This window comes from Carettochelys insculpta, chromosome 1 (assembly GCF_033958435.1).
Source record: "Carettochelys insculpta isolate YL-2023 chromosome 1, ASM3395843v1, whole genome shotgun sequence".
NCBI classification, from domain to species: domain Eukaryota; kingdom Metazoa; phylum Chordata; order Testudines; family Carettochelyidae; genus Carettochelys; species Carettochelys insculpta.
Window position 1 is genome coordinate 181,228,075 of NC_134137.1, and position 16,842 is coordinate 181,244,916.

Genomic DNA, 16,842 nt, shown 5'->3' on the forward strand with positions numbered 1-16,842 from the left:
CAGAGGTTCCCGCTTGGCAAGGGTTGGCCCATGTTCCCTCCCCCTCCCTGGTTCCCAGGCATGTGGGCTGTTCCCAGGGGTCCCCATCCCTGGCCCTTGTGATGTCCTGCTTGCCTCGTACATACCGGCTGCAACCTCCCAGGGCTTGGGCTTGGCTCGGCTCGACAGTGCCTGGCTGGGTGTCCCAGAGGGGAGGAAGATGATGAAGGTCCCATTGCCAGAGCCCTCATCATCACCCTCGGTCTCGGTGGGCCAGTCCCCGCGCGGGAGGCTGGTGGTGCTGGAGGGGACCGTCTCCTCGCTGCTGTCTGGGAGGGCGGGTGGGACCGGCGGTGTCCATGAGGTGCTCCGGGGTGGCCGCCTCCCTTGGCCCCAGGAGCCTGTGCAGCTCTCTATAGTGGGGGCAGCGCATGGGCTGTGTCCCCAACCAGCGGACAGCATCATGAGCTTTGCAATATGCCTGCCTCAGCTCCTTCACCCTTATCCTGACGCTGCTGCTAGTGAGGTCAGGGTGGCCTCGGGCAGTGAGGCTGCTGGCCAGCTGGTGGCAGGGCTCAGCATTGTGCTGGTGGGTGCTCGTTTGCCAAATGATCTCCTCCTCCCCCACAGAGTGAGGAGGTCCTTCAGCTTGTCCTCTGTCCAGGAGGGTCCCCTCCTGGCACGGCTCTTGCCTGGGCCCAGTGAGCCCGTGGGCCCCTTGTCTGGGGCACCCAGAGGGATATGGGGGTCACGGCATGGTGCCGTGGTGGCCAGGGGATGCAGAGGTGGGCTGGTGCTTCATGCAGGGGCACTCCGAGGGAGAGCTCGTGCTGCCCCTGCTTGTGGCACACTCTCAGCTTCCTGCCTGGGGCTGCCAGGGAGCTGCTTCCTTAAAAGCAGCCGATAGGGACCATAGGCTACGTCTACACATGAAGCCTACATCGAAGTAGCTTATTTCGATGTAGCGACATCGAAATAGGCTATTTCGATGAATAGCATCTACACGTCCTCCAGGGCTGGCAACGTCGACGTTCAACTTTGACGTTGGGCAGCACCACATCGAAATAGGCACTGCGAGGGAACGTCTACACGCCAAAGTAGCACACATCGAAATAAGGGTGCCAGGCACAGCTGCAGACAGGGTCACAGGGCGGACTCAACAGCAAGCCGCTCCCTTAAAGGGCCCCTCCCAGACACAGTTGCACTAAACAACACAAGAGCCACAGAGCCGACAACTGGTTGCAGACCCTGTGCATGCAGCATGGATCCCCAGCTGCAGCAGCAGCAGCCAGAAGCCCTGGGCTAAGGGCTGCTGCATGCGGTGACCATAGAGCCCCGCAGGGGCTGGAGAGAGAGCATCTCTCAACCCCTCAGCTGATGGCCGCCATGGCAGACGCCGCTATTTCGATGTTGCGGGACGCGGATCGGCTACACGTGCCCTACTTCGATGTTCAACTTCGAAGTAGGGTGCTATTCCCATCCCCTCATGGGGTTAGCGGCTTCAATGTCTCACCGCCTAACGTCGATGTTAACATCGAAATAGTGCCCAACACGTGTAGCCGTGACGGGCACTATTTCGAAGTTAGTGCCACTACTTCGAAGTAGCGTGCACGTGTAGACACGGCTATAGAGCCCTGCCTGGGCTGGCCAGACTGTCTCTGTCCTCCAGGGGAGCCGCCTCCTTGGCGGACTCCTTACTTCAAAGTAGGGAGTGTAGAGCATCTACACACACTTAACTTCGAAGTTAAACTTCAAAGTAAGCCACTACTTTGTTCCCAGGAAAGGAGTAGTGACTTTGAAGTTAGCCTCCCTTACTTCAAAGTTAACTTCAAAGTAAGGAAAAGTGTGTGCAGCTGATCTGTAGGCTACTTCAAAGTAGCCCCTTATTTCAAAGTTAACTTCAAAGTAAGTTCGTAGTGTAGAGGCAGCGACGTTGAAAAGTCCCCTATTGTGACTGTGAGGAACCTGCCTTCCAGATAATCCACCAATTATTATACTTTCTACAATCTTCAGATATACGACACTGTACAACTAAAATAAGAATCAATCCCAAAATGGCTACTAATTGCCAACCATGCACATAAACTCCAAGTAGTGCTATTGGGGCCTCTCCCACAGAAAGACATGCTAGAGATAGATTCAGAAAACTCCACAATGTTTCCCCATTGTGTTAATTCAGCATATTCTTCATGGCGGGGTGGGGGAGGAATTTGCAGCTGCACCACAGGGAAGGGTCAGGATGCACAGCTTTCCAGCCTATGAAGCCCAAGAATCTCTGGTGAGACTGCCAAGAGTTAACACCTCATTTCCATTAACAGCACAGATTGCTGCTTCCTGTTGTACAAGTGTTTTACATTAGTACTTGGGCAAGGTGGTAAGAAAGAGCACTGGGGAAGTTAATGATACTAGTGAAATTTCAGTAGTATAGCAATAGGGCCTGATCCAAAACTCCCTGAAGAACTCATATAGGAAAGGAACTCAATAAGACAGACACCTATTGACTTGAATCAAGCCATACTACGCACACTGAAGCCAGCTACATCCCTTCCGGCTGCCATTACCCAGCTGCCAAAATGCAGAGCCCCAGTTCTTTCGTGCTCAGGTGCAATGACTTGGGTGGACTTCTAGGGGGCATGAAACATGCTCCCTCTCTGTGTCAAAATTACAAACTCATTTATGAACTTACAACTTTTAAATCCTGTCTTTGCTCCCTATTTACCTGAACCTGGGCCTCCAGGATGCTGCTAAGAAAGCGAAATAATTTAGCAAGAACCTTGTCAATCTTGCCCTGAGGGAAAAATTCCTTCCTAATCCCCAAACCTGGCAAATGGTTCAACAATTCAAACTGTACCTCCACAACAGGAAGCAGCAACAACAGCAGAGTTGTTGCTGCACACTGTGAGGAAAAAGGGGAAATGTAAAAGAGACAATGCTGGTTAGCAACCCCGACCTGTGTCACTGTCCCCTTGGCAAGAGGAGGGTCCAGGCCTCCCCTCAGTGGCTCAGGGTTCCCTAGGTGGCTCTTAGATCATCCTGGCTCTGGCTTCTGACCTGGCCAGGAGCAGGGCTTAGGGTGAGGGGGAAGGGAGGAGCAGTAGGTGTGGCTCCATGGCAGTGGGAGGTGTGGGGGGCCCCAAAGTTCTTTGTCCCTAGCTCCCCAGTAAATCTTAATCTATCTCTGTCTTCACAGGTACAGCTACTCTGGGGCACCCCTGTAGAACTTTAGTGAAGATGCTACTACACCAACAGGACAGCTTCGTTCATTCCCCTCTGAGAGAGGTGGTGGCTATGTTGACAGGAGAAGCTTTCCTGTTGACAGGAGAAGCACTGTTTACACCAGGAGGGGGTGGGGGAAGGCCAGTGTAACTACGTTCCTCACGGGGGAGGATTTTTCATAGGCTAAACCTCCTAAAACCAACATTCTTTGGTCTGGCAACATCCCTCGTCCTGCTGGACAAGGGATGTACCTGAACCAGATGGCTGGGGCAGGAGGGCAAGACAAGCTGGCCTCCTGGCAGCCCCGGGGGAGGCCAGGGCCAGAATGCTGGTGTTCACCCAGCAGCCAAACAGAGCGGAGGCTGGGGTTGAGGTGTTGGCATCTGCACACAGATTCATGGAGCCAAAGCTAGAACCAGAGTGGGGTGCTGGTGTTCCCAGCAACCATGCTGAGCTGAGGCCAGGAAGCCGGTGTCCCCTGGTTGCCCCTTGCAGAGCCAGAGAGGGGAGCCCGCTTCGGCAGCAGGCCACATCTGCAGAGCCAGGGAGCTGTGGCAGGCCAGAGGGAGAAATGCGGGGGAGGCCAAGGTTGGGGAGACATTAATCTCCTCTAGTCTGGCAAAATCCCTCATTTGGGAACCCTGAGGTCCCAAGGGTGCCGGACCAGAGAGTGCATTTGTCAAGCACATTTTAATTACCACAATTTATGTCATGTAGATTTCTCTGTGATTGAGCCTGTATCTCAGATATTTTGCTAAGTAAATACACCTGCTAATAGGGAGGCACATTTAAGAATCCAGCTCTTGGCACTGTGCATCCATCTATTTAAACAAATCTATATTTATGCTCTGCAAATAGAATGAGGTCTTCACAATTATTACGTATTTGCTCTTACCACAGGCATAGCTGACATTAAGATATTTTTTCACTCCAGGCAGGCATGGACTTCCAAAATCATTGCTGTTGACAATAACTTTACACCTTTGTTTCCCATAACACCTCTTTGATAATACTTCTAAAGCTGTGTAGGACAAACAATCTGAAAGAAAAAAAACTGAAATGATGATTATATACTTATGTTATCATAGACAGTATCTACTACTTGTTTAATTTATGAACCTGAACCTGCCATCCATATTCAGACAAAATTCCCATTAATTTCAGTAGATGTTTTCCTTGAGTAGGGCTGCAGAATTATGTATAGGGTTTTTCATTGAATATAAACTTACCTTGCTAACTTCTACATTTGCCTTGCATTTATTAGGACCAGTGGTTTGTATATTCACTTTGCAGGTAAAAAATGTGCTCTCAGTTTCAGTAACATGCCACCTACAGTAATTTTATAAAAATAAACTCATTCATCTGTATTCTACATTGAAGATGAAGTTAACTGAATAGGAAAGTTCATATGCAGTACCCACCTGCTTTAATCTACTTCAGAAAAGATACATTACAAGTTTTTAATTTCTCACATGCACTAAACACAAATCCAACAAGAAAAACACATTTTTGTCTTTTTTTAAATATAAAACCTTTTGAAATTGCAAGACAAGAGAAGATAATTGTTTTCTGGATCGCTCTGCTTCCAACAAATGTTATTTTATTTCCTTTGTGGGTTTCCATGATTTCTTTTTTGAGTCTGTAGCTGAGGACTTTAAAGAGGTAAGAAATATATTTCAATCTTTTTGATCACAAATGCCAAATAAATAAGGCAGTTAACATTTTTCTTCTTCATTTCCATCTTGGTTGGTTAGTGCTACTTTAGAAAAACATGCTAAGGATCACAAGGGCTACGTCTACACGTGCACCCAACTTCGAAATAGTTTATTTCGATGTTGCGACATCGAAATAGTCTATTTCGATGAATAACGTCTACACGTCCTCCAGGGCTGGCAACGTCGATGTTCAACTTCGACGTTGCTCAGCCCAACATCGAAATAGGCACAGCGAGGGAACGTCTACACGGCAAAGTAGCACACATCGAAATAAGGGAGCCAGGCACAGCTGCAGACAGGGTCCCGGGGCGGACTCAACAGCAAGTCGCTCCCTTAAAGGGCCCCTCCCAGACACACTTTCATTAAACAGTGCAAGATACACAGAGCCAACAACTAGTTGCAGACCCTGTATATGCAGCACGGACCCCCAGCTGCAGCAGCAGCAGCCAGAAGCCCTGGGCAAAGGGCTGCTGCCCACGGTGACCACAGAGCCCCGCAAGGGCTGGAGAGAGAGTATCTCTCAACCCCCCAGCTGATGGCCGCCATGGAGGACCCCGCTATTTCGATGTTGCGGGACGCGGATCGTCTACACGTCCCTACTTCGATGTTGAACGTCGAAGTAGGGCGCTATTCCCATCCGCTCATGGGGTTAGCGACTTCGACGTCTCGCCGCCTAACGTCGATTTCAACTTCGAAATAGCGCCCAACACGTGTAGACGTGACGGGCGCTATTTCGAAGTTACTGCCGCTACTTCAAAGTAGCGTGCACGTGTAGACGCAGCCAAGATGTTTAAATAGGATTCACAACAGATTTGACACAAGGCAAAAATCATTCACTTTTGAAAAGAAAATGGAGATTTAATATTGAGTCAAAATTTGAAGTCCAAACACTGAATATATCGGTAATTTATAGATTTAATTCTTTTATACACCGACCAAACTTACACAACTATCAAAACAAAAAAGCAGTCAAGTAGCACTTTAAAGACTGAAAAAATAATTTATTAGGTGAGCTTTTGTGGGACAGACCCACTTCTTCAGACCATAGACATACCAGAACAGACTCAATACTTAGTCTGTTCTGGTATGGCTGTGGTCTGAAGAAATGGGTCCATCCCACGAAAGCTCACCTAATAAATTATTTTGTTAATCTTTAAAGTGCTACTTGACTGCTTTTTTGTTTTGATAATATATAGACTAGCACAGCTCCCTCTTGGTTATTATTTAACAACTAGGAGTAATTTGTATTCCCGACTAGCCAGTCTGAAGATACCACATTTGTTTATTTGTTTTTGGCAAATGGCCTAGTGACTGGTAATTTTGAGAAACATATTCTTTGAAAGCAATACTTAGCTGTAAGGAAAAGCTGGTGATTCCCCAAACTGAAGCACTATACTTTTGATGGGACTCAGAAAACTATAAGAAAAAATACTTTAATTTACAAAATCCTCTGTCCACATTACATGTCTGTCACAGCACAATTTTATGAACTCGGGGCTGACAAAGAAAAAAAAAGAAGAGTTTTGATTCAGTGACTCAGTTTTGTTAGTCTCCATTTGGTGTTCTTGAACCTTAGAGTAGCTTTTGCAGACATTTTTGGTACTCCCAGGCAACAAAATATTTTATCTTGGCAAGTATGAAAGAAACAAAAGAATGTTCTGTAGAGGAGATATCAGATCAATACAGGACGTGCTCATGATAATAATACTGCTCTTGCAAGTTTAATTATATTTTCCGCACCCTCTCTTGCTTTGTTTTCAACCTTCCTTATATGAATGGTATTTTATAAGAGGCTCAAGCTGTTGGTTGCTTGTTTCATTCAAGTAGAATGACATAATTAATACGTTTAATTTCAGGTTTTTTAGGTGTTGGTTCATGTTGCTGTTCAATTAATGGCTTCTTTTAGTCCATGTTCATGTTGACTTTGGGTTAGGCTCCTGTACCTGAGCCATTCTTGGCACATCAAATAGATGGATAGGCTCTTGGCAGCTAAATGTTCTGGAGGAAATTCCAAAATCTACCTGGTTTTATGTTGGGTGGGTCCATTCCAACCTCTCATGCTAATTATTTGTCCTTTTTTCTTTTGCAGGAAGGTGTAGTTTTTCTATGCTTAACATGCTAAGTGTTACAACCAAAGAAAATTATTTAATTGCCCTCTGTAGGCTATCCAGTGTTTAACAGCTAAACAGTGCAGTTCAAAATATTCTACATCTTCATGCACACTTTTTATGCGTGCTTGTTATTGTTCTAATAATTCCTGCACAGCTAGGACACTGGCACTTGTGGTTCAGTTGGTGGTAACCCTTTACATTTACTATTAAAAAGTACTTTTTCAAGAACAGCTTCAAATATGCCCCTGCAATTTTGCTCATGAAAACTTCCCAAAGCAGAAATTACTCAGATAAATCAAAGAGATTGCTGAACCAGGTGAGCTGCATATGAAAGCTGCTGTTCTCACATTCAAATTCAGGTTTCTGAATGCATAGAATGGCAGTGCAAATTATGGGACTGGGTAGAGACATCTTTGAAAATTTGCCCTAGGTGAGTGAGTGAGTCCATCCTTTTCTTGACTGAAGCACCAGTTTGTAGTTGGTGCCTAGCTATTCTTCTTTCACCATATTCCACACTGCATCTTGGTTGTCTCACCTGTTTCCTCACTATCTCCAGTGTCCATTCTGAGCCTTTTCTCTCTTGTGTTCTTCCACCCTCTATCCCACCCCCACATATTTCTAGCTGTGGTTCTACCTTCTGTCCTTCATTCTTGATTTTGTTCTTTACCTTATTTTTTTTCACACTAATCCTTTCATTCCTCTTTGTCCTCCTCTTATCTTCAAGTTCCCTCACTTCCTTCATCCAATTTTCCCTCTCTCTCTGCTGCCACTGCTGTATGTTGTCTCTGGGGTGTTGTTTCACTATCAAAAAAAGATATATTTTTGCCTCAGGGTAGCTAACCTGCATAAGCGATCCTGAAAAAAAAATAGAGACCAGGTACTTTAACTTTACCAATAATCTAGATGAGATCAATTCTATATCCCCAGTGGGGTTACTTTCTACCTCATGGTAAAACTGAAGTACTTTGACCACACTATGCATTTACTTCAGGCTAGCTCTTGTATTTGTGACCCTAGATACCCTTTGTTTTCATATCATATGTACTATTGCAATACTATTTGTGCCAAATATGCCTTGTGAGGTGCCACATGAAAGATACATGCTGATTAGCAATATAATTTTACAATGCATATGTTAACATGATATATAAAGTTAAGAATTCACTCTGTGTGATGTTACTGGAACATGTTTAATATCAGACAGCTTAGCTTAGGTAAACGGTGATAAATAGGTCTGTCTTAGACAAAGAAATGTGGGTTTACCTCAATTTACAAATTAAAAATAATAATAGACACTGTTATTGAGCTATACCAGCAGGGTTTAACCTGATCTTGAACTCAAGAGACAGAGAACGAACTCAGCTCTTGCACCCCAGACAGACAGAGGGATCTTTTTGGGCAGAGGGAGACTCCATCTTTATCCTTCACATTAGGAGACAATGAAACCAAGGATTTCTCTGTGATAGATCCTGGCCAGTAAATGTCTGGAAAGGAAATGTCTGTGTGTAAGAGAAATCATTAAGAGCAAAATGCTATTTTGCTAGATTAAGTTTTAGTCTTCTAGATGTGTGTTTTCACTTTTATTTGCTTGTTTTACTGCTACATTTATCCCTTATACCTGGTGTCACTTAATACAAGTTCATTCGTTAATAAACTTGTCTTCCTTTCTTTATCAATCATCAGTGCTGGGTAAGTTCCCTAAGGTTTGTGCTGCCAAAAAGCCAACAGACTGGATGGTTTTATTGTCTCTGTAAAGGCAGCAAACTCAAGGTTTTCTCTGACAGGGACTGGCTCCTACAGTTGGACAATTTTCGGGCAAATTTAGGACTAGAAAGGTCCTCAGGTGGGTGGCAAGGAGTAGTCAAGTTGGCAAACTTGCATGTGAGACTACTGAGCTGCTGGGAGACTGATGGGATCAGAGTGCTGGACCAAAGCTGCTCCGTCACAAGTCTCCCAGGATTATAAGGCAAATGGTAACCAAACCCCTAACTGGCCTGTCTGAACCCCCCAAATGTCACAGCATTAGATACCCTGAAGTAAAAAAAAAACATACCTTTCTAAGGAGTGAAAACAAAGCCTCTCTTTCCCTGAATCACCAGTGCTACAGGGTTCTTTGTCACAAACATTACGAGGACCATCCTCCTCATCTGGCACCACTTAAGGGAGGGGAAGAATAAGCACAGCTTAAAGGAGGTTTGACATAAGAGAAGTAATCCCAGAAGAAACGTATTAATGGGAAGAATTCAGGTGAGTCTGGGTGGCAGGGTGTACCAACCCTGTACTGGCCTGAGGGGTAGGGGCCAGGCTTACTTGCTGGAGAAGGCCCTTCCCCAATGGTCCTGTTGAGTGCGTGCCAGCTGCAGCCCCACTACAAAGACCAGAGAAGCCAGCCAGCTGGGGCTGGCCAGCAGGGGAGAAAGATGTCCTGCCCTAACTAGGCAGTGGCAACAGTAGCAGCAGCAGCAACCCTGGGGCAACAGCAGCCTGGGGATCAAGCCTGAAGAACAGCAGTGGGCAGAGGAGCAGCAGCCTATGCCTCTAGATAGGGTAGGAAGTAGCTCAGGAGCAGGGAGCCAGAAGACAGCCTGGTGAGCTCAGCGTGTTTTGGAGGATTCCCCGCTGAACTAGCGGGTGCGAGCAACCTGCACCACCCACAGAGCCCTGTGCTGTGGCCTGATGGAGAGGGAGGGCCTGGGATCCCCTATCCCCACCCCTGTGACCTTAAAAAAGGGGGAGCCTGACCTGCTACAGGAGCGACTAGGCTACTGAGGCCTGACTGCCCTGAGAGAGAGCGTTACTGCCAGGGCCACAAGGCCGGACTGCCCCAGAGGTTGGGCCTGGACTGTAGAGTAAGCTGCTAGGGACTACGGGTGAGTGGCTGGTGTGGGGTGTAAGCCCTCAGAAGAAGGGTTGGACAGGAGGCCCTGTCACAGTTAGTCACAGTAAATGCAATTTATCATATTACCATGTCAATGATGGTAGATGTGTATAAATAAATCTGTTCACAGGTCATTCACATGGAAAATTTAATAAAGTGAAACAGTCCAAAACATTTCTCCCTGATCTGATCTGAATATCATATTTGAAAATTTAATTTTAGGACACCATTATTTAATCAGAAAATAAGTCAACTTTCCTTCAGTAATAGAAAGCAGAGAATAATGCACTTTTCAAATGGGAGAGATTAATTCATGATTGTGCAACCTTATGGTCTTTCTGGCTACAATGGGTTACGTAGATTCTATTCTGCAAACAGGACCTGTTTTCCAGTCAAAGCACATTATTTCCAAAAGTGTTGTTAATTAGTTTTGGTGTTTTTGAGGATCCGGTTCAGCAAGAAATTTAAACAGTTCTTAACTTTAAGCATATGAAGGAATAGTTCCATGAACAAAATGGAACTAAAATGAGTACTTAAAAATAAGCATATGTGTAAGAGCTTTCCTGAACAAAGTTGAATTTAAGCATACACTAAGGTTTGAATGTAAGCACAAGTTATTTTTTTTGAATGCCTTAATTTTTAAATAGGTATGTGTTTTTCACAGTTTGCTGAACCAGTATCTACATGTTTGAAATTAATTGCAGATTGATGGATCTGGAAGCTGAAGTCTTCCATCAACAGAATTTACAGAATTGAGAAAGTATCAGTATAATCATCCCCACACTGCCAGTTTACTTCACCCCAATCTGAAGGAGCCCTCTCAAGGGAAAGAAGATAATTAATTCTCCATGCCTTGCTGTTGAGATTGTCAACTATGTGCGAATAGTGTTGGTGGTGGGTTTTTTAAAGTGGACATTTAGCTGAGTGAAACTGGACTATGGGAACTCAAAAAGGATTTTAATGTATCTGTAAAACATCACCACTGACCCTAGTCATTTAACAGATTAGTAAATCTTGTTTCCGGAGGAAGGTCTCTTTCAGCTAGTCATTAGCTTTAGTCTGAAATGTTTTGGCATGCAAATTACACCTAGCCACTGTAGCCATAAATTGTTCAGGATTTAATTAGTGGCAATTCCTCTTCTGCTGTCCTAAAGCTTCTCAAATTTCAGCCTGTATGCTCTTTCCTCCAAATGAAAAACTTGCAGTTCAATGGAATGGCCACAGCTGGCTCTAATGGCAATTTTAGCCAAGCCTGTGAAAGGAAGTTCTTCGTTCCAGTACTTTCCCAAACGTTACTAACTGCTGTCCAATACTAACCCACTGCTGTGCTCAGGACTGGCCTAATGATTATGAGAGTTAATGAGATGGGTTTTTTGGGGATGCACCTCAAACATAGGTGTATTTCACTTTGAGCATAAGCTTTTTGCGGGCATGAACTGTTTTTTTGTTTTTTGCTTTTCCTGTTTGCACAGCCCCATAGATTTCTGGTTTATGACTGGGGCTGCTAGGGATTACGATAATACAAATATTAATTAACACATGTGTTCATGGGACAGAAGGTCCTCACCAACTTCCTACTGCAGAAGCAAAGCCATGTGGTTTGTTCCTTTCCAGAGTGGTCATTGATTTTCATGTATTGGTTCTCAAGGCTGTCTCTTCAACTAAAAGAGTTAGTCAGCACTTATAATTTTAAATAAATTGAAAACAGAAATTTCACACTATCAAATCAGAATGGCTCTTGCTTTGCAGAGCCCAAAGGTGATTCTGGGGACAGGAACTGACAGGAGGAAATATTGCAATTCTTGAGCTCATTAATGCTGAAAATTCAAAAAGGATACAAACATGTGCAGTTTATGCAGGAGCATATTAAATGAGGCCCAGTTTGTGCATCAGAAAATGCTCAGTGGTGTTGCTAACTGTAGCAAACACATGTAATACATTTGTGTTCATGAACTATATTCCTGATACCTTTCAGATCCAAGTACATGAGTGAACAAAGCACTGAATCGGGCTAAAAATATCACTGATGGCGAAACCATCCCTTGCTTTGGAAGAAAGTACAGAACCCAAAGTCTTTGAAAGACTGATCTCTCTCTTTGGAGAAAAACATAGGTTATGTGGTACACGTAGGTACCAATGACATAGGGAAGGGTAGGAGAGATGTCCTGGAAGCCAAATTTAGGCTGCTAGGAAGGAGACAAATCCAGGACCTCTATGGTGGCATTCTCAGAAGTGCTTCCAGTTCCACACGCAGGGCCAGGTAGACAGGCAGAGCTTTAGAGTTTCAATGCGTGGATGAGACGATGGTGTAGGAAGGAAGGGTTTAGATTTATTAGGAACTGGGGACACTTTTGGGGTAGGGGGAGCCTATACAGGAACGATGGGCTCCACCTAAAACAAGGTGGATCCAGACTGCTGGCATCAAACATTAAAAAGGTCGTAGAGCAGTTTTTAAACTAAGAGATGGGGGAAAGCCGATTGGTGCAGGGGAGCACGTGGATGGGACAGAGACTTCTGTTAGACGAGACTCCATTGATAGAGATTCCCTAGAACTCAGTCAGAAAGAGAAGATGGGATATGGTAAAGTATGGGCCAGATCAGATGAGAAACAGTCACATATAAAAAAAAATCCAACTCATCAGTGAAGGGCAGACATATAGATAGTTTTTTAAAGCGCTTTTACACAAATGCTAGAAGTCTGTCTAATAAGATGGGTGAACTAGAGTACCTCATATCAAAGGAGGACATTGATATAATAGGCATCTCAGAAACCTGGTGGAATGAGGACAATCAGTGGGACACAATCATACCGGGATATAAAATATATCGGAAAGACAGAACGGGTCGTGCGGGTGGTGGAGTGGTACTTTATGTGAAAGATAATAGAGACTCAAATGAAGTAAAAATCCTAAATGAATCAAATTGTTCCTTCCATAGAGTCATTATGGATAGCAATTCCTTCCTCTAATAGGACTATGGCACTAGGAATATATTATTGACCACCTAACCAGGACAGTGATAGTGATGCTGAGATGTTAAGGGGGATTAGAGAGGCTATCAAAATAAAAAATTCAGTAATAATAGGGGATTTCAATTATCCCCATATTGATTGGGTACATGTCACCTCAGGATGGGATTCAGAGATAAAATTTCTTGATGCCTTAAATGACTGCTTCTTGGAACAGCTGGTGTAGGAAGCTCTCCCACAAGGGGAGAGTCAATTCTCAATCTAGTACTGACTGGAACGCAGGATCTGGTCCAAGAAGTAACTATTACAAGACCACTTGGAAATAGTGACCATAATATAATAACATTTAATATTCCTGTGTTGGGAAGAACACTGCAGCAGTCCAACACTCTGGCATTTAATTTCAAAAAGGGGAATTATACAAAAATGAGGAGGTTAGTTAAACAGAAATTAAAAGGTAGAGTAACTAAAGTAAAATCCCTGCAGGCTGCATGGAAACTTTTCAAGGTCACCATATTAGAGGCCCAACTTAAATGTATACCCCAAATTAAAAAACACAGTAAGAGACCTAAAAAAGAGCCACCATGGCTTAACAACCATGTAAAAGAGGCAGTGAGAGATAAAAAGGCATCCTTTAAAAAGTAGAAGTGAAATCCTAGTGAGGAGAATAGACAGGAACATAAACACTGCCAAATTAAGTGTAAAAATGTAAGAAGAAAAGCCAAAAAAGATTTTGAGGAACAGTTAGCCATAAATTCAAAAACAATAGGAAAATGGTTTTTAAGTACATTAGAAGCAGGAAGCCCGCTAAAAAAGCAGTGGGACCCCTGGACAATAGAGATATAAAAGGAGCAATCAAGGAAAATGATGGCATTGCAGAGAAACTAAATGATTTCTTTGCTTCAGTCTTCATGGCTGAGGATATTACAGAGGTTCCCAAATCTGAGCCATCCTTTGTAGGTGGCAAATCTGAGGAACTGTCCCAGATTAAAGTGTCAGTAGTAGAGGTTTTGGAACTAACTGACAAGCTAAACAGTAACAAGTCTCCCGGACCAGATGGCATTCACCCAAGGGTTCTGAAAGAACTCAAATGTGAAACTGCAGAGCTATTAATGGTGGTTTGTAACCTATCCTTTAAATCAGCTTCGGTACCCAATGACTGGAAGATAGCTAATATAACGCCAATATTTAAAAAGGGCTTTAAAGGAGACCCTGGCAATTACAGACCAGTAAGTCTAACGTCAGTACCGGGCAAATTAGTAGAAACAATAGTAAAGAATAAAATTGTCAGACACGTAGAAGAACATGATTTGTTGGGCAAAAGTCAGCATGGTTTCTGTAGAGGGAAGTCGTGTCTTACTAATCTATTAGAGTTCTTCGAAGGGGTTAACAAACATGTAGACAGGGCGGATCCAGTGGACATAATATACTTAGATTTCCAGAAAGCCTTTGACAAGGTCCCTCACCAAAGGCTCTTATGTAAATTAGGTGGTCATGGGATAGGAGGAAAGATCCTTTCGTGGATTGGAAACTGGTTAAAAGACAGGAAACAAATGGTTGAAATAAGTGGTAAATTTTCACAATGGAGGAGGGTAACTAGTGGTGTGCCCCAAGGGTCAGTCCTGGCACCGATCCTGTTCAACTTGTTCATCAATGATCTAGAGAAAGGGGTAAGCAGTGAGGTGGCAAAGTTTGCAGATGATACCCAGCTGTTCAGGATAGTCAAAACCAAAGTAGATTGTGAAGAACTTCAAAAAGATCACAGCAAACTGAGCGATTGGGCAGCAAAATGGCAAATGAAATTTAATGTGGGTAAGTGTAAGGTAATGCACATTGGGAAAAATAACCCCAATTGTACATACAATGTGATGGGGGCAAATTTAGCTAAAACAGATCAGGAAAGGGATCTTGGAATTATAGTGGATAGTTCTCTGAAAACATCCACACAGTGTGCAGTGGCAGTCAGTAAAGCAAATAGGATGTTAGGAATTATTAAAAAAGGGATAGAGAATAAGACAAAGAATATCATACTTCCCCTATATAAAACTATGGTACACCCACATCTTGAGTACTGCGTGCAGATGTGGTCTCCTCATCTCAAAAAAGATATACTGGCATTAGAAAAAGTTCAGAAAAGGGCAACTAAAATGATTAAGGGTTTGGAAAGGGTCCCATAGGAGAAGAGGCTAGAGAGACTGGGACTTTTCAGTCTAGAAAAGAGGAGATTGAGGGGTGATATGATAGAGGTATATAAAATCATGAATGGTGTGGAGAAAGTGAATACAGAAAAGTTATTTAGTTGTTCCCATAATATAAGAACTAGAGGACACCAAATGAAATTAATGGGTAGTAGGTTCAAAACTAATAAAAGAAAATTTTTCTTCACACAGCGCACAGTCAACCTGTGGAACTCCTTGCCGGAGGAGGCTGTGAAGGCCAGCACTCTAACAGCATTTAAAAAAGAGCTTGATAAATTTTTGGAGGTTAGGTCCATAAATGGCTATTAGCCAAGGATAAAGCCTTTAGTCAAAGGCTGGAGGCAGATGGCAGGAGACAAATCGCTTGATCATTGTCTTCGGTCACCTCCTTTGGGGCACCTGGCACTGGCCACTGTCGGCAGACAGGATACTGGGCTGGATGGACCTTTGGTCTGACCCAGTATGGCCGTTTTTATGTTCTTATGTGCTTGTGCAGACAACCTTTGACTCGGACAGGATTATCTCACATTTTGATTCTATGTTCAGAATCCAGCCCTTACACATTTAGTAAAATTTGCATCAAATCTCACTCTTCAGCTCACACACAGACATTCGTCGGCACACGTGTGCAAGACAGAATGTGGAGTTCCTCCTTCTTTGGAAGGTGGGGGGTGGGAATAATAGAGTAGTGATAAAGTAGAACGTGTTTCCAGCAAAACTTCTCAAATGCTTATTGCTGCACTTTGCAGAATTCAGCTCTATATGTGCACAGATTGCATATCTTATTCTAAACTACAGGACACAGAATATATTTGTAAATAGTCCAGAAAGATAAACTTCCATTTAAAACACCAACACCCCCTACAAAGAACATACATTATTAAACTTATGCTTGCAACATAAGAATCTGAACATACATGATACAACTATGTGTGCCCAGGTCTGCAGACAACTTGAAACAATTGCTCTGAGGGGTGAGAGAAGTTTTAGATATGTAACCCTTTTGCACTCCTTTCTGGGTAACTTGGGAGAAGGCAGCGCTCAGTTGTGTGTCTATGCGCCTGATGGGTTCAATGATAAAGGAGATCCTGAGTGTCCCAGTGGTGATGTTGGATAGTTGGGAATCCCCTTTCCACCCCTGATTTCTAAAGCTCTGTAAAATGGTGGCCCCTCCACCTGGCTGCCCCCTGTACACACTTAATGGTGTGCCTAGGGTATTTGCAGGAAACTCACTTCAGTTATAATCTAGATTTAACTCCCAAACAGCAATTTTGAGTAGTATATGTCTAACTGACCACATAAGAATCAACTCACACCTTTACTTAGCAACTTAAGGGGACAGGGTTACAGAGTAGGCATAACAAGTGGGGTTCCACAGGGGTCTGTTTTGGGACCAGTTCTATTCAATATCTTCATCAACGATTTAGATATTTGCATAAAGAGTACGCTTAGTAAGTTTGCAGATGATACCAAGCTGGGAGGGATTGTAACTGCTTTGAAGGATAGGCTCATAATTCAAAATGAGCTAGACAAACTGGAGAAACAGTCTGAGGTAAGCAGGATGAAGTTTAATAAGGACTTATAAAAGTACTCCACTTAGGAAAAAACAATCAGCTTCATACATATAGAATGGGAAACAACTGCCTAGGAAGGAGTACTGCAGAAAGGGACTCGGGGTCATGGTGGACAACAAGCTAAATATGAGTCAACAGTGTGATGCTGTTGCAAAAAAGCAAACATGATTCTGGGATGTATTAACAGGAGTGTCAAGAGCAAG

The 16,842-nt window shown here is 43.8% G+C and overlaps 1 protein-coding gene across 5 annotated transcripts in view; it reads right to left on the reverse strand.

Moving 5' to 3' along the window:
- The window catches only part of EVA1C (eva-1 homolog C), a 94,540-nt gene that overhangs the window by 18,281 nt on the left and 59,417 nt on the right, over positions 1-16,842 (reverse strand). For all 5 annotated transcript variants that reach the window (XM_074996932.1, XM_074996953.1, XM_074996966.1 and 2 more), the window contains one exon: positions 4,091-4,234. In XM_074996932.1, the coding sequence (XP_074853033.1) occupies positions 4,091-4,234 (144 nt within the window). The remainder of the gene's footprint in view (positions 1-4,090; positions 4,235-16,842) is intronic.